The sequence below is a fragment of the Dysidea avara genome, chromosome 13 (genome assembly GCF_963678975.1).
Source record: "Dysidea avara chromosome 13, odDysAvar1.4, whole genome shotgun sequence".
NCBI classification, from domain to species: Eukaryota; Metazoa; Porifera; class Demospongiae; order Dictyoceratida; family Dysideidae; genus Dysidea; species Dysidea avara.
In genome coordinates, this window is record NC_089284.1 from 3812939 (window position 1) to 3830991 (window position 18053).

The 18053-nt window shown below is 38.5% G+C and overlaps 3 protein-coding genes across 3 annotated transcripts; 1 reads left to right on the forward strand and 2 right to left on the reverse strand.

Annotated features, from left to right (window-relative positions):
• Nucleotides 1-446: 446 nt before the first annotated feature.
• LOC136242911 (alpha-methylacyl-CoA racemase-like) lies at nt 447-3742 on the reverse strand. The gene is made up of 17 exons (XM_066034413.1): nt 3607-3742; nt 3497-3560; nt 3376-3448; nt 3209-3332; nt 3096-3157; nt 2903-2947; nt 2780-2854; nt 2704-2733; nt 2589-2652; nt 1690-1738; nt 1584-1643; nt 1393-1459; nt 1129-1201; nt 1009-1072; nt 830-876; nt 668-780; nt 447-615 (listed from the first exon to the last, which is right to left on the reverse strand). The coding sequence occupies exons 1-17, from the start codon at nt 3680-3682 to the stop codon at nt 547-549; spliced, it is 1155 nt and encodes a 384-aa protein (XP_065890485.1). The 5' UTR covers nt 3683-3742; the 3' UTR covers nt 447-546.
• On the reverse strand, nt 3732-7936 carry LOC136242870 (FACT complex subunit SSRP1-like). Its single transcript, XM_066034364.1, has 16 exons — nt 7781-7936; nt 7548-7730; nt 7199-7495; nt 6859-6953; nt 6676-6811; nt 6514-6617; nt 6221-6346; nt 5939-6172; nt 5799-5868; nt 5540-5639; nt 5415-5466; nt 4725-4845; nt 4390-4581; nt 4166-4272; nt 3998-4110; nt 3732-3953 (listed from the first exon to the last, which is right to left on the reverse strand). The coding sequence occupies exons 1-16, from the start codon at nt 7820-7822 to the stop codon at nt 3811-3813; spliced, it is 2115 nt and encodes a 704-aa protein (XP_065890436.1). The 5' UTR covers nt 7823-7936; the 3' UTR covers nt 3732-3810.
• On the forward strand, nt 7808-17517 carry LOC136242924 (ubiquitin recognition factor in ER-associated degradation protein 1-like). Its single transcript, XM_066034428.1, has 10 exons — nt 7808-7963; nt 8038-8188; nt 8237-8269; nt 8318-8439; nt 8490-8620; nt 9185-9257; nt 9303-9371; nt 10776-10981; nt 17239-17338; nt 17388-17517. Exons 1-10 carry the CDS (start codon nt 7961-7963, stop codon nt 17454-17456), a joined length of 957 nt encoding a protein of 318 aa, XP_065890500.1. The 5' UTR covers nt 7808-7960; the 3' UTR covers nt 17457-17517.
• Nucleotides 17518-18053: the final 536 nt, after the last annotated feature.

The following is an 18053-nucleotide window of genomic DNA, read 5'->3' on the forward strand; positions in this document are numbered from 1 at the left end:
AAAAGCAGCCGTGAGGTAAGCGTGGACAATTAGCAACACATGCGGGGTTACATAATGCTGCATCGCGTGGGTAGCTCACAGAACATGCTTGTATTAGCTATGGGAGTTATATTTAGCATTTACGATGTTATTATCCTTACTACTGCAGTAATTATTAGGTGCTAACTACTCTAATAATACAACCATTTTGTTGTAAAATAGAGTGCTGTTGGCTCAGCAAGAAGAAAGTCTACCGTTCCCAGGAGAAAACGCCATGTTTTTAATGAGATAAGAAAGTATCAAAGAAGTACAAACCTACTTATTAGGAAGGCACCATTTGGCAGACTAGTAAGAGAAATTGTACTAGACTTATTCCCATTTAATGCCAACCTGAGATGGAAACCTGCAGCAATTGAGTGTCTACAAGAAGCCAGTGAGGCATATCTAGTGAACTTCTTAACAGAGTGTAACATGGTGGCCAATCATGCTAAACGTGTCACACTAATGGTACAAGACATTAATCTAGTAAAACATTTAAGATACAGTTTTCACGGATCCATTTAACCACTACAATCTAGACTTCCCTATGTGTTTGTATTGTATTACTATCTCTCCGTCTATTAACTGTTGGATTTCCTGTGTAAAATAGCACTAAATAATTGGAGCACAGCTATGGAGAGTCACACACCTTCTGAGGATATTGTAATTCTTTTAGTATCTCAACTGTGTGCTGTCCTGTGTTTAAGACACCGGCTGTGTCCGTCGATCTTCCTGGTGTTCGGGACAGCTTTGGAGCAGGACCTGTGTACCATGGTTAAACTGCTTATGCGTTCCAAATGTGTCTACTTACACACTTGCACATCATCACTAGCTGTTCTCTGGAACATGCCCCTATGTCTGTAAGTAAATAAAACATACACATTATTTAAACATGTGACCAGGCTATACCTCTGGCATTATTTGATATCCTACACATTTGGAAATTACAGTTTTAGAATAGGTTTTTAATTTAACCAAACTGTTGCTTACACATTATGTGGATGAGTTACTGCTTCATCCATGTCTAGTACTGGCTGAACACAAGCATCTAAATCTGTTCATGACACTAGCAGTATAGTCCCTGTATACTATAATTGTGGTGTTGTGTACCTGAGAAGATCTCTGTCCACTGCTGTTGGGTCTTGGTGGCAAATATTTCAGCAAATTTCTGCTTCATCTCAGGCTAAGCAGCACAGTATAACCATCAATGTATTGTATAGGGTCAACACTTGGACAATCCAACCATTAGGTTATGAATCACATAATTACATAACTCAGCCACCTGTAAAACCAAACTTCCTGTTGGTCCTTGTCACAGGTTCATGTTTTTCCCAAATTATTTTTACTACAGAAAATAGCAACACAGCTACATACCCATTTCTGTATGTCCATTTGCCCAGGGAGATCATCTTCATTTAATCCCAATCCTTCTAACAGTGGGCTGTAGTGAATATTATTAACAGCTACAATAAGGCAAAATCTATGAATGGCATGACCTAAAGAATTGTTTAAATATTGTGTGTGTATTATAAGGGTATTTCTATATGTAATGCACACTGACTCACTTGTAGAAGTTTGGTTCAATAGCTCCCACAGCCATATAACGACCATCAGATGTAGTATAACTATTTGTAACAGGTAACTACATTACACTTCATATTTCTCACGTACACTTCATAAAATGGTGCTCCACTGTCTAGAAGATTATGTCCACGAGGCTCTAAAATAACAACCGGATAGTGTCAGATTTGGGGTCAAATACAGTGAAAATACTAGATATTTCCAAATACAAAATTGCAAATACTTTTGTCAGGACAGCTAGAAATACAAGTCTTTGAATACAACTTTATTATTAGCTTTTCCAAGTGACTCCGACTACTTAATTGTCTGTCTACACTGTATGCATGTTACCGTCTAATTTATACACATATTACAGTGGCCCATTTATATACAAAACCCTGTTCAAATACTCTAATAGAACATACACACATTAGACAAAATACTCTAATAGAACAGTCACCTCCACAGTTCAGATAACTGAAAATTCGGATAATAGATGGCCAAATAATGGAGGGATCACTGTAATCATTCTAAAAATTTGATGTCGTTCTGAAATAATGGTACTACAGTGTGTGCACTTGGCCCTTAAGGCATCTTGTGGTATATTATAATGTCTTAACACCATAGGAAGAATCTTCTTATTAGTAAAACTTTTGCAATAAAATGAGATTCCACTTGCTTATTGCACTAGTCAACTTCAAAGGGAAGGTAAATGCTTTTGAATCCATATACTTAAAAGCAGTGTTGACAAGCTAGGCACAACTGAACTCTTTTTATTTATTTAGTTTTATAGTCTTGTAAGTATCAGGAAAGTATTTAATTTCAAAATACACCTATTTTCCAAAATACAATTACTCAAAATTTGCATTTAAATGCAACTAAATACAAATACTCATTTATTTGACTCAAGTCTGAATTGTGGATAGCGTATACTTTATTAGAGTGTTTTGTGAGATATAAGATGCATAAACTATACATAATAATATTCTACACATACTGTAGCTACGTACCTGTCCATATGCCCATTTTCTTTGATGCACGAAGGAAGTAATTCAAATAAGTAGCACCCTCCACCTACATGTATGTGAGCAGCTGCAGGTACATCAATGATGACATGGTCTTTACCATTGCAGCATCCACCACTTGGCCTCTTTGCTAAGCACAACAGATCAATATGTCCCACAATAACAACATCACTTACTGATGTGTTCCTCTCTATAAGAGCTAATAATATCCCTAATACACACATGGCACTCCCTCCAGCAAAATCTGCCAGCTGTGTTGTGTGGTAATGAGATGGGGCACATGTACTCAAATACCTCACCAGGTTTATTGGTGGATTAGGAGGTTGATTACTTCTCCCCAGCATCTACCAATAATAATGTTGCGTGAGTGACCAGCACAGTGGGAGACAGTTTGGCTCCAAAAATATGTACGCCAATGTGACAATACAGAAAATTTATTGATCTATATATATATTAGGGATTTGGTACTGCTATACTGAACAAACCACTCACAGACAGTACTCCTGATATAGCTAGGTAGTTCACATCATGGCCAGCTTTGTGTGAGAGTGGACCTAAATGAGAACACTGTGTAACTATAATGAGAGTGGATATACCAGGCAAACCTGTTTGACCAAATCCTGTTAAACGCGAATAAATCAAACGAGGGTTCTTCTCAAGCAGCTCATGTGGTCCAAGTCCCAACTTTTCCATTACACCTGGTCTGTACGGCTCTATTAGTATGTCTGCCTGTGGTTACCATGGATACTGCTACAATTTATCAGTGTCTTACTGTGCGGCACAGACGATGCACCACCCCTACCCCCTCAGGGTGACGTAGATCTACTGCTATTGACCTTTTGTGTCTGTAGAGTAGTGTATACTATATATATCACATGAGTTTAGTGTCACACCTGGTCAGGTAGTCCATTAGAGGCGCATTCTTTTTATCAACACGCACCACTGAAGCGCCAAAATCTGTTAGATACAAATCACTTATAACGTAAACTAATGGAAGACTGACCAGCCAGTATCATTCCCGCCATAGGAGCTGGCGCGAGACCCGCCATTTCCACTACCTTCAAACCTCGTAATGCCATTTCTAGGAGCACGGCACCGAGATAGCTGACCCCAGAATTAAAAGACAAGTTTAAATTCCGTATGTCATATTTATATTTCATTAAATACAATATTATCTATGAAAACTGGGCATTGTATAATGTCGTAATTAATCGTCATCATCGTCGTCGTCATCACCATCTGATCCACTGATTTGGGCCTCACTCTCATCATGGCTGCCTTCTGATAGTGCCACCAGTTCTGAATCATCACCACGACGGCGACTACGCTTACTAGCATTAGCCTTCTCTTCTAGGACACCATATGAGTATACATTATGTGATGGTTGACCATACCTTTATCATCTTCCTCCTCTGCATCACTGCTGTCCACCACAAATTCTTCACTCTTGTATTTCTTCTCTGAAGATGACGATGGTGCTGGTTTCTTGCTACTACTGCTACTACTACTGTAAAGTGGGTGTGGCTCACAATGCAGTACTAACCCCTCCCACCAACACCTACCTCTTTTTAGCTGGTGATTTCTTGTCCACTGGTTTACCGGTTCTTTGGTACTCTTTCATCTGTTCTAAGTATTTAGTTTTTGCACGCCTGGCATCTGCCTCCCATTTCTAGAAGAAAATACAACGGGGTACAAAAAAGGCCAGCTCTGAACTCTCCCCTGCCCTCCAAATTCAGAAGTAACAACATGCTCACTCATGTCCTATACACTATTTAGTTGCACTCACTGATTTGTCTGAAATTCCTTTCCAAACTTCCCCTGCTCTCTTAGCCAGCTCAGTGACGCTGGCCCCAGGGTACTTCTTCTTCAAACTTGGTCTGCTCTCCTGTAGCCACAGCATGTAGGCAGATAATGGCTTCTTTGGAGCATTGGGATCCTTTTTAGCTTTCTTACTCTTGGTAGACTTGCCATCAGAGCTCTGTGAAGAATGGAGAGTTTTAAAAAAACTGAAGTCTTGATTAACTTTAGGGCCCTCCATACACAAGAAGACAAACCTCAGAATTTTACTCAAGAAAAAGAGATATGTTGTGGACAGGACAGGCTATAGGCTATGGGACTTACTGGTCTACTCCTCTTGCTACCAGTAGCAGATGATTTAGAGGATGACTTGTGCTTCTTGTGGGAAGAGGATGGCTCGGCAGCCGGCTTGTCTTCATCGCTGTCTTCTGCCGACTCATCATATCTGCAAAAAACATACACACAAACACAACTTGTAAAGTTCTGAACTTTATCAGCTGTAAAATGAACAGATTAACAGGGCTTTAGGCAGCATTGAAAATTTCAATATAACATCATAGTGTACCTAAACTAAGCAGTATTTTCATATGGTTGACAATCTACATAGTAATATTTTACAAGTATGTGTATTATTACCATTACACTGTATCTTGACTGTTCTATTAGAGTATCTCAGTTGTGCAGTCTCCTCCAGTAGACACTCATACAGTGACAGACACAAACTAGTATAGGTAGTCTCTTAAAATGTCTCAATGTTAAAATAAATGACATATAATATGTAGAATTTCAGGATGGTATAAAAATGTATTGTTTCACTATTACCATAGTTTTTTGTTGTTTTTTTGGAGGGAGGGGGGGGGGGTGTCCCAAGTTTTACTGCTAGAATTAGGCAAATAATATTCAGTGAATTCATTCATGATCATTGTCAAATAGGTGTGATATATGTCAAATTGAGGGTTTTTCTATAATTAAATACACTTAGGGTGACCTACTGTAGCTGACTTCACTACTCACTCTAGTGCATCATTATCACTTCCTGAATCTTGTGCTACAAAATCAGAATCCTCTGCAGCAAACAAAACAAAACAAAAAAAAAATGACCAATCACATTGAAGCTAAAGGTAGCCCCACCCACTCACCATCCTCAGAGTCACGTTCCTGACCCTCAGCCTTAACCCTCTCCAGGTACACATCATGGCCAGACTCACTGTCACTACCACCATCATCGTAACTGACTGGCTGTGAGCGATACGAAACAATCAAAAATATGTTGTAAAATATCATACAACGAAAATGAAGTTATTATTAAGCCACCTCGGGACCAAAACATTATTAAAGTGACTAGGGCCTGAATTTGCATCTAAAATCTCATAAATTAGCACCAATGGACTAAGTTACCTTAACTCCTTTGTTCTTGACCTTGATGTTCTTACTGGTGATGAAGTCGAACAATCGTCCATAGTCATCTCTTTAGAGGGGGTGTGGGGGGCACACCATGACACAATGTACGACAAGGTAAGGGGGTAGTTGTAACTTACTTCATGATACTACTGAATGTGTAGCCATTTCCATTCTTCAGATCAATTTCAAAGTCAAATGAGCGGCTGGCCCCACTGCCACCTGATGACACACGAGCAAAGTTGACACAAGCCACTTGCTCGTATTTGACATAGACAGTTGGTTTGTGGACAAATATCATTCCCTTGTCCAGAGGGTAGAGGAAACCAGTACTGGACTTGTGTCCACATGATACAGCTGATGTACCTGAATGGCTGCAAGGACATATAAACAAGTGGAAGTGGCTGGCAGGCTAGCCACACCTCTTGAACTTTCCAGGCACTGCAATCTTTTTACCCACTAATGCTCGGGTGAGTCGACTGAACACCTCATAAATGGGGCCGGTCATTTCTTTAGTTAACTTGCCATCATAACCAGCCAACTCTTCCCTAGGGAATTGGTAGGATTTAATAAGCACACCAGATGAAAGTAAAAATTTTTAGAAAGAAAAATACAAGAATGGATTCTATTTTTCATGCACGTAACCAAAACTATCAATCTGCCTAATGCTTCCTATCATTGAAAACTTCACACTGCACAATATAATGAACTTTACTCTGTTAATGTCAAGGTGATGTCCACTTCATCGTCACTAGGAAATGATAATATAATAAAAGGGTACATGGTCTGGCCCTGTCTGATTGGTGGATCCAGACCAAGCTGAAACAGATTACCATGGTTACAAATCAGCAACACCAGTTACCGTAGAAATACATACCACAAAGAACATATTACGTTGGTCATTGTGGGGTAGTAGAATCAGTTGAAGGACAGTGTTGTATGGTATCTTGTAATCAAATGTTTTTCCATGCATCTCTAAGAATGTGGGATATGCCTTGATTGTATAACGACCTCTGGGGGAAGATACGATCGCACAAGTTCACAGCAGATATATGGTTACCTTGGTGTTAGACAGTGTACTTCACCAAATGAGGCAATGGCATCACCTGTTGCCTCCATTATATCAGCATTTGCCAGAACCTTGTCTTTAAATGCCTGTCATTGAAATGGATATACTTATCCCTCTTTAACTTCAGAAGTTATATTATGGCTAATGAAACTTAACAGAAGTGCTCTTATCAGTGAGATCAGGTATAAAATGCACATACATCTAGCCCCATATAATATAAGAGTACTTTAAAATTTAAATTCTAGGGTCATGTGGTACCATTCCAAGGTGTCACAGAATAGTGCAAGCCATTTCTCCCATTTAAACACTGAATGTTACACCCGCTATGTACCTGTAGGTTATCTTCATCTCCTTCAGTTGAGGCTGGGATGTGTAATCTCATCTCCATCAGTGACACTGGTGCCGAGTCATTCTGATGAAACTGTAGGGTTACTTCATTTTTGCCTGTTGTCACATTAGACACATCATTCAATGTCAGCTCAAATGCTGGCTTCTTGTCGGCCATGAAGCGCAGTAGCGGTCCTTGAAACTCCACCTCACCCCAATTCATTCCTCGCACACATAACTCTACATCTTCCAATTCTACTTTAAGACTTTTACTAACATAGTCAGACAATTTTGTGCGGTCCTGTTGGGAGTTATATACTCAAGGAAATGCGCAGCAATCAGCTAATACTGACCGATTCTTGGAATCCACAGAACTTGTATACATGGGATGCAGTAAGCAGTTTTAACATATAACCTCTAGCAGCTCTGCTCCACTGTGCTGACGTCACTGTACTCTTCTCTATACGTAATATGTCGTCATTGCCCGATGCCTTGAATGCTACAAAGTCTGGTTGTAACTTAATGCGACCCGGCACCTTTTGGTAGTAATGTGTTACACATATTAGACGCTCTAGACCTTCCTCACCAGGGCACCACGGTACACGCGGACTATCCCACTAAAATCCATTGCGCGCCACACGATGCAAAAAATAATTCTCTGTAAAACTCCGTGTACTCACAAATTCTGCTAATTGTACATTCGTTGTTGTATACGTTCAATGTGTTGCTGGTGCTCATGAGTCGATAATAACATCATAAGAAAGGAATGGTAAGATTATAAACCTACTGAAAACCCCTATTAAGTGGTACTTTCTATTTAATGCACACTTGTTTTATAACAAGTTTCGCGGAGTAGCAGATTTCTTTGGTGGTGGGGACGATTATGACGGTGAGAATGGGATGCCTATGGGGACATTCCGCAGCCAGTACCGCTGTTACTCAGTCGCTATGTACGGAGGCAATTACCGCGAAGACGTAGACAGTGGCGGGAAAAGTGAGCACACCTTAGTATTCGGCACGTGATGTACCTACATGTCCATAGTTATTATGCCTCCGTCTGCCCTGGATCAGCTAAGTGAGTTATGGCATAATTTATAAAAGCATCTCACGTGACGTGATACAGCTCGACGCAATGTGGTATACCCCATGCTATTCAAGATGACTAACCAGAGAGGGAGTAGAGAAAGTCATTGTGGAGTGTTGGAATTTGTAGCTGAAGAGGGGAAGATTTACATTCCCCACTGGGTTGGTGGAATAATGATGTGATGTGGTAATGACATCATGAGACATTATAGATGATGAACAATCTGTACATTAATGAAGGTGATATGGTGTGGCTGGAGAATGTCAGTTTACCAAGTGCCACGTTTGCGAAGTTCCAGCCCCAGTCAGTGGATTTCTTGGAGATTACAAATCCCAAGGCATTGTATCCCCCATCTTCACATTATTTAGCTATTATTAACAGGAGCATCCTAATATTCCTGTGCATGCTTGCTCCTGTTATTAAACACTTCATCAAAATTTGTGTCATTTGCATGTGTCATAAAGTCCTAAAGTCCCTTCTTGACCTGTATAACTTTTTTCCAGAAAAGTTGACTGTAAAAAAAAAGTGTTAATTTAAATTTAATATGTATCTGTTAGAGGTTTAGGTATGCATTTGAGCATTAGTAACTGTTTTATTAAAGTACAGTGGGCCCTCCATTATCCGAACACCTGTGTGCCACATTCAGCTAAGTGAATCAGTTCGGATAAATGAAGCCCATTCATTTATATACAGAGCTGTGTTCAACTACTCTAATAGAACATACAATACTCTAATAGAATGTACACCTGTTGACAAATAATCTAATAGAACAGTCACATGCTACTGTTTAGGTATTTGAGAATCGAAGTCCATTTATGTGCAAGATTGGTGTGTGCATTTCATATCTTCACAAATCATACAATCAGCATCATTCCGTTCTACAATTTCCTTGACTCCTCCCACCAGATTAGAACGATCACTACGTTCATTTGCTTGCCTCACTAAAGGAGACACCATTGCCATTCCTTACAACAAGAAGGTACAGTGTGCTGTACGTTATAATAATTGTAACCCTTTTCACCAGGTGTATGAGTTCTGTGTTTTGGAAGTTTTGCCTGGTAAGGCCGTGTCCATTATAGAGTGTGACATGAAAGTAAGCAACATAGAAATTTAATTTACATGCTGTTCGTTGCTTTTGTGGTTAAAGAATACATGATCACATGCTTTAGCTAGGACTGAGTGTACAATCACCATGTACAAATAAAATGATCTTTGTCCAAATTTTGGACAATGTCATGGTATTGATAAAAGAATGTCTGATTAGCTAGAATATTGTTCTAGTTTAAAATGGATGATGCCTCTAGCAATGGGTCAGGCATTTACAATTATTGAGATACTCTTCAAAAACTCTAATACAACAATATTGTGTTGGGGGTTACTATTCAGTGGACTGGAACACTGGACTGGACTACTGGACTGATATATTTTTGGTTTTTGCACATTCTATGGTTGGATTTACGGAGTCTTGCTAGTAAGCACCCTTAGGGCACCTGCAGCCCACTTCTAAATGCTGAAGACGAACAACAGAATATGCGAAAACTGTCTCTTATCTCAATAATTTCGCTACTGTTCATTATGCCACTATACAACACTTATTTCTTACTCTGGTGTGTAGTAATGCTGCAGGTAGTGCAGGGAATTGATTGTGACAGCAATAGTTAATCAGCAATCAACTAGCCAGTAGATGGTATCCTTCAAGTTATATCCTTAGAGCAAGCTTGAGGAGCAAGCAAGCTAGTCTCGCTGCCAGACTTCTGTCTCAGTGCAGGGGCTTATCTATTAAAGATTATAAGTGCCCATACTGAAAAAGCTCTAATTAGTAAGCCCCTGCACTGAACTAGAGGCAAGTCTAGAGATCTGGCCATGCTGGCGAGACTAGCGTGCTCCTCAAGCTTGCTCTAAGGATATCTTGAAAGTTATTGTCTACTGGCTAGTTGATTGCTGGTTAACTATTGCTGTCACATTCAATTACTACACACCAGGGTAAGGAATAAGTGTTGTATAGTGGCATAATAAACAGTAACGAAATTATTAAGAGACAGTTTTCGCATATTCCACTGTTCGTCTTCAGCAGTTAGAAGTGGGCTGCAGGTGCCCTAAGGGTGCTTACTAGCAAGACTCCGTAAATCCAACCATAGAATGTGCAAAAACCAAAAATATGTCAGTCCAGTAGTCCAGTCCACTGAATAGTAACCCCCATATTGTGTTGTACCCTTTCCAATTAAAACAGTTAGCTTAAAAATATTACTGTACTGTTACATTTTCAAAACCACCAGTGTTTTATTGTTCTGGTATGGATTGGTAACACCTTATCAGTAACAATTTGCTTAGTTATTTCACTCTTGGAGCAGTGCAAATATTCCAAACCATGACAAAGCAAGTGATACCAGTAAGAGACCCCAACGAACTTCACGAAAGTATACCACATACCACCATATGCACTTGATACTTGTTATTTATTTGTTTATTGAATAGTTGGTATTCTGCACACACCTAGGTAGATTTTGCCCCACCTGTTGGCTACAAGATACCGGAGACCCCAGAGTCAATGGACGAGAGTGATGCCTATCCTTTCCCCCCAGTGTCCACAGATGGTGGTCCATCATCCAGCAACAGCTTCAAGGTGTTTCAAGGGGAGGGGAAAAGACTGGATGGGAAGAAGAAAAATTTAATAGCTCCTGAAGATGCCTATGCTGCTAAGACGTAAGTTTCATATAGCTGTTTGCAACTGTTACCATATAGTACAGTGTATCATGAAGACTTGCCTTTTAAAAAAATATAGCCTTACCTATCCTTCAAGGCAACTGGTAGTATTGTTTAGTTAGTCAAGCTCAAACGTCTCTTCAAAGTGACCTGAAACAGTTCCGATAAGTTGCTACTGATTTCAGAAATTTTATAACTGACTGACTGACAGTCAATCCCTTCATGTAAGTATAATTCAGTAAACTGGACTTGATTTGTTTTCTATTAAATTTTAATGTTGCTTGGGTCTGAGACATGCCTTTATGCCAACTGCAGCTACAGTACACATCATGAACTTACACAATATGTTGATTCGTGTTAGCTAGCCAATGGCTTCTTTTGTTAAGTATTAAAAATCATCTGACATAGATACTGTTTGCACCATGCCTCCAACAGTCAAAGTAAAGGGATTGATTCAAGGAAGTTTTGCATATTATGTGTAGATTAGAGACAGATTTGTGGATTTTAAAAACCAAGGTGATGCCAAGGTTTTTAGAGCATGAAGATCTGAGGGCATGATCTCTATCCAATGTAGATATGGGCATATGGGTGGAGTCATTGTGGGATTGGATTAAAATCAGTACACAATGTTAAAAGACTGAAGATGTTTTTGTCAAGGAAATTGAAGCTTGCACCTTATCACTGCTTTTGTTGCTGCTTCTTTTTCGAATAAGAAGATTTGGATCACAGTGATATTACAGGACAAGGAAATCAACAAGTTTTTGCCAGCGAATATGGTGTCAGAGCAGTATGAAGAGTAGGTGTATAAAAACAGTTTGAAGACACAGTTTGAGTTGTTACTTATGGTACTGACCAGGCATGATTTCGAAGGTAGTATATATTTCACAGCTAATGACTTCCATGGCAGTAAACATATGAGATAGCCGGCTTCTTTAATGATCAAAGCATGCGTAATAATATACCTTGAAATTTTATGGAGTAAAATATTAGCAAGTCTCATGTTTTGGCAGGAACGGTATTGAACTGTGCTGGACATGTGTGTCCTTTTACGGCTGTTCTAATGATTAGAGTATTAAATACATCAGACCATCCGTGATGCATTGATTACCAAATTTGTCAATGTTTCTTTAACCAAATTACATGCTGTACAGTGGCATTAAAAATATTTATCTCTTGTCTGAAAACTGTGCTTGTTACTTTCTCATAACTTGCACATTCTACCGGGCAGTAAAGAATATGTGTAGTTTTCCAACATGTTTATTTTTCCGTAACAAAATCATCATTTTGGTACCTCACTGTTGCAATTTTCATGAGACACTGGCCCTAATGTGGTCACTAGAGTTTGAACTTGTAGGTACCCAAATTGTACACTTTGGAGTTGTATACAGTAACTGAGTAACGTTTATAATCGTTCACCCCTAATGTGCAAAAAGTATTTCATCTGGTGCAGTGGTACGAAACATACCTGTTTAGTTATAACCGGTGTATGGGTGTGTAAAGTCCTTAGCATTTATGTTAGGATCTATTGCAATTGGTAAGTCGATTGTTAGTAATGTTTGCTTTGAAGTTAGTAAATTAGGAACACATGGCAGTAATTACTCATGATTTTATTCTTACGAAATTTATCTTTCTAATTAGAGGTGTACTGATAATTGACTTAGCGGTTATCGGCTATATCAGCCTTGTTTTTTGCATATCGGTATCGGATCAGTAAGGTGTAAACAAGCAGCAGATACAGATATAGACCTTGTGCGTTCTGAGGCGTGGTCAGACAAGAACCGGAAAAAAGTTGCTAAGTTTCACGATAGTTTACGAGAAAAGTGGGGGCAAAAGTATTGAGCGTTCTATTGCAAAAACCTTCCCTAAGCGGAATAATTTGCCATGCTGCAAATATGTTATATACTTTTACCTAGTAACTTAGTTTATACCAGCGCTACTCTATCTTTCAGTATGATTCCTTCGTATTAGCATTTTAAAAAGTTACCTAGGCATAGAGTGTATACGTATTTTGCCCTCAAAAATGGTGGATGCATTATTTTGATGATATAATAAAGTGCTATGCCTTAGCATGCACATGGTCTATACATATACATCTGTTTATAGGTACTTGTGCTGTAGTAATAACCTATTTAATGTCAACTGTTAAGTAAAGTCTCACACTGTCACTTCATTCTGTATGCATAGTTATTGCTTTGTAACTGCTGTGTTGTATTTTAGTGATATTGTCTTTCAATACACATGAACTGTGCAGCAAATGTACCACAAAATCATTGAATATATAGCTGTGGTCAGGCTTCACATGTATTCAGTTGAGCTAGCTAGCTAGCTTTGCACTGAAGCCAAGTAAACAGCAGCTGTTCCATTACATTTGTGATGTAAACAGCTACCACCAATCTGTGTGGTACAACTTCACTTCCTTGTGGAAAGCTATAAATATTAGGTGTTGATATTACAGTCTGTAATACAGTTTGCCAGTGCTTTTAGTAAAGCCATTAATGATATAAAAATTTGAACTTGAAATATTGGTGACCAAAAGATATGAGAATTTGTGACATCAAAGCAAATATTACCAGCAATTGACTGACTAATATATCCTACAGCTGTAGTACCTTATGTAAAATTGATGACTTCAAATTGGCAATTAGAAATTCAAATCATGTGGAGTAACATGTGTTACTAATTTTTATTTTATTTTATTAAGGCTTTACAGCACAAGTGCTGAAGGTCTGTAGGACACCTGGTCCTACAGCCTGTCTAAAGTTGTTACAGAAAGTATGTTTGAAAAGGTGGGGAAAGGAGAAAAAATCCATGACTGGACAAAAATCCATGACTGGACCTAGGCAGCCTCGAACCCGCAGCCATCCGATTAAAGTTCGAACGCTTACAGGAGTCTGCCAGGTGGTTAGGATGTTTTCTCCTTGTCAATTTCATGTATATGTATCCAAGGAACTCTAGAGAGTGACTTATTATCTCAAAGTACCCCATGTGGAACCAAATGGATATTAGTTCATTTATTAAGGCTTTACAGCACAAGTGCTGAAGGTCTGTAGGACACCTGGTCCTACAGCCTGTCTAAAGTTGAAAATTACCATGAAAATTTTGCAATGAGACATGACATGGCCTATTATGACACTGTTAGCAAGTTAGTACTTGTTTCAAATAGTGACGGTCATTTGTTATCCTGCAAATTAACAGTTCTCCCATATTTGAACCTGGTGGTACGAATATTGTGTCTTGGGACTGTGTGTGTGTGCGTGCGTGCGTGCGTGCGTGCGCGCATGCTGATCCTGTGTTACAATGGCTTATCCAGTTCAAATGTTGTTATTATGATTAAAGTACTTGGTAAAGGCAGAGCCTGTATACCAGAAGGCCTTATAAAGGCCTAAGATGTTATACTAACTTCACTAAGTATGTTTGAAAAGTAGGAGAAAGAAGAAAAAATCCATGACTGTATCTGGGCAGCCTCGAATCTGCAGCCATCCAATAAACACTTGAACGCTTACAGGAGTCTGCCAGGCGGTCAGGATATTTTCTTCTTGCTATTTTCATGTATTTGTATCCATAGGAACCGTAGAGAGTGGCTTATTATCTCTAGTGGAACCAAATGTTCTGGTGGCCTTTGATCTGTATAGCTATAAGACTTGATGTATAATTGCCTGTAATTGCCATATATGATGTATGAGTGCTTTCACATGTGTTGATGTTGCTAGCATGTAAACATGAATAATGCTTTGGGAGATTGTCCATGTTTTTTTTGTTTTTTTTTGTCAAAATTCTCTCGCTGATATAGAATATTGGCTAGGGCCAGTCCAGTTTCCAGTCAATATATAGACCTAGCCCTTAGAACCATTCCTTTTGGGGTTAAACAGATATCCATTTTGTAAAAACATCAGTTATCATATTGCATAAGTATAAGTGGTCCCATACATCTATGCCTTATTTCTTCCTGTCCATGGAGAGCAAGTTTCCTGTATGGGGTTAGGATATTGTAATCATTTCTATGTAGTACTATGTCCTTTACCTAACATAACATTAATGACCTGTGTCCTTTATGATGTTAGCGATGTATGATGATGTAAAGTGACATTATGTGTATAGCAATTAGTTTTCATTTTCTGACTTAAGTAGCAAGTTAATATGGTGCTATGACAGAATTTCACAGATCATAGGTTCTAAAAACATGGAATATAAAATCAGATGTCACGTTGCTGTGATTAAGACATACATACAATGACTGGTACTAAATGGATCATAATGGTTTACATTTTCCAGCCAGAGAATATTGGCCTGAAACCATCCCATAGCATTACTTTGCAGGTTTGGTTTGGTATAGTCAAACAAATAACGCTTTTGATGAGATGGCTATGTTATAACTTTTTTTTATGCCTAATAACTGACTATTGTTACCTTCAGAAAAGTATAACTCAACTACCACTAATGTTACTAGCAGGTTTAATTGTATAGCCCAATATATCTGGTGTCGTTCTTTCAGTATGAATCTTATTGTGTTACAAACACACGGAAATTTTATACTTAGTATCATTACAGTAAAGTGTAGGGAGGTCATCACCTAACATGCATAGTTAAAGATATTTATATGGGCTAAAGTAGGGGTTAACTATGCGCATCAAGTTTCAGTACCATGATAATTCTATATACTGGGTTACGAAGTGTCAGGACTCTTGAACTTGTGTATAAACAGTATCATAAATCAATTGCCATTTTGTTGGCTGTATGGACAAAAAATTTAATTGCAAAATAAATAACAAATTTAATAGTGATTTACTAATTGATAAGTGTTACCAGTGAGGGAAGTTTTCAGTAAGTACAGGGAGTGTCCCAGGAGTAGCATCTCAACCAAGTTACGCTTGTATAAAGGCCCTGCAATGGCTGAATTGTATCCAACCATTGCTGCTATATTGTGAAGGTAATGTGAGGCTGATATTTTTTGGCACAACCCTTCAGGACCCCTGTACTAATGTATTAAGTAACAAAATTTCTGAATACTCTTGTGAACAACCACTGTATTAGTAACAGTAACACAAGTTTACTGTGGCAAACCATTTGAAGATGACCCATTAAGGTAAACCTCTTCAATCTTTGAAGCTTTCCAATACAATCTTTGAAGCTTTCCACTTTGATGAATGTAAATATTGTCTAGAATAACTACCTACCAAAGAATTACACACACTGACAGTTATCCAGAATGGTTACTGAAGCCATTGTGTAACTTGAGAAGGCTACATTTCCCCATATGTAAGATTTTTGATGACCAGTTTCTGAGAAACTGTAGCTTTCCAGGAACTGTTTGGAAGTTAGCTACAACCCATGAAACTACCTGTGTCGAGCAGTTTATGTGAAGCCTGTGTGTGTAGAGGACATAGGCATTGGCAGCCACTCAATAACAACTCATAGTAGTCAGAGGAGATATCTATATTGTGTATATTATAGCCTTCAGGGATGTGCAATATACCAACTGGTTATGTGTCAATTAGGAAAGCCATGACATAGAAATTTTATGTTCTAATACTTTCAGGAGTATACATTGATGTAGCCAAATTTGTATGCTATTTCTATGTCATGGGATTTTATGGATATATCATATGTTACAACTATCACCACATCCCTAGTGTTGTCAATCACCCTCTCATGATTTTTTTGCGGTTCCCAATAAACATTGGTCGTCTATATATAGAACACTGTGATTAGTAGTTAGTGTAGAATGATTAGGTTATATATAGTTGCATAAAGAAATTGATTACATGATATTCATGGGTAGTCTACCCCTAATGGTCCTTATAATCTGTAATTTTCTATGTACCTGACTGGTGAGGTTGTTGGATGATCTTGTCAACCTTACAACATGATATGTTTGTATGTAGACATATTGAAATTGTTGGTGCCAAATTATATGGTGTCAGGTTATCACATTGGCTGTTCAAATACGTTGTAGTATTGGGTTAGCTGACAGAGAGATGTCAGATGTCATTAAAGGTCTAGTTTAATTGGTGGACCAACTTGAGATGTTTCCAAGAAATTACTTACATGAGTGTTGTTGAAAATCTAATGCAGAAGAAAGCCACAAAACTGTGGTTCAGTGGAATTCACTCTATTTCTGATTGCTTCCCCTGTTTTAAAGTAAACAAATAACATCAACAGGATGCACATATGTTGTTGATAACAAAGTACATCTGCAGCCCTAAATGGCTAGCCCTCAAGATGTGTTCTGTAACTATATACTATTGTTTCCACTGCAGGCAAAGAGGCATTCCAAATTACAACTACCAAATTGGAAGAATCAATTTTGTCAGAGCAAAGGACCTGAATCAGCTGTTTGACAATTCTGCAGAAGAACAGGTGATCATTTTATACTGTATGTGATTTCACCCACTACCTCATACTGTAGGAAGATGACAAGTTTGAAGCATTCACTGGAAAGGGACAAGCTTTAAAGGAAAAAAGAAAAAAGAAATAACATTTTAATCATCATTATATATTTCAATTTTTAAATACCAATCACTTTCTGTCATACAAAATTTATATGCAACCGTCAAGTCACAGGGAGCTGAAGGAGTGGTTCCTTTATCAATCATGTACTCTGAGTCATCTTCCATTAACTGATTCTGCTGACAAGAAGGGTTATTTTGCTATATATAGCAACACAGCCCCTTATTAGTCACTATCAATTTTAGCTATCAATGTCGTGCTTCATTAACTAACAACCCCTAAAATGCCAACTCTCTGGTCCCACGTATTCCAAGTATACATGCCAGATTTGTGGCAGACTGTTGAACATCATCATCTATGAAAGAAACATGACCCCAGTATCCTGTTATTCCAATATGTGTGAGGTTTGTGGCACCCCCGTGCATAGTAACCAAATCAGCCATGTCAGATAAATGAAAGTCGAAACAACATAATGTATATCGTGTGTGTGCCAATCTCATGTTGTATATTTGATGTAGTCTTTATAGCTTGGCTGCCAACCAAGCGTGTTTATTTTGGGGATGACGTGTACAGTATAGACCAGCAGTTATACATGTGGGAGAACCTACTACAAATAATAAACCTC

Coding starts and splice junctions, on each gene's coding strand:
- LOC136242924 (XM_066034428.1), top strand. Junction 9,372..10,775: donor TTATAGAGTGTGACATGAAA/GTAAGCAACATA, acceptor GCACACACCTAG/GTAGATTTTGCCCCACCTGT. Junction 17,339..17,387: donor ACAATTCTGCAGAAGAACAG/GTGATCATTTTA, acceptor CTCATACTGTAG/GAAGATGACAAGTTTGAAGC.
- LOC136242870 (XM_066034364.1), bottom strand. CDS start 7,822: ATGGATTTTAGTGGGATAGTCCGCGTGTACCGTGGTGCCCTG. Junction 6,618..6,675: donor AACGTAATATGTTCTTTGTG/GTATGTATTTCT, acceptor AATCTGTTTCAG/CTTGGTCTGGATCCACCAAT. Junction 6,173..6,220: donor GTGCCTGGAAAGTTCAAGAG/GTGTGGCTAGCC, acceptor ATGTCCTTGCAG/CCATTCAGGTACATCAGCTG.
- LOC136242911 (XM_066034413.1), bottom strand. CDS start 3,682: ATGGCATTACGAGGTTTGAAGGTAGTGGAAATGGCGGGTCTCGCGCCA. Junction 2,948..3,095: donor CTATATCAGGAGTACTGTCT/GTGAGTGGTTTG, acceptor TATTATTGGTAG/ATGCTGGGGAGAAGTAATCA. Junction 2,653..2,703: donor AAGTGGTGGATGCTGCAATG/GTAAAGACCATG, acceptor ACATACATGTAG/GTGGAGGGTGCTACTTATTT.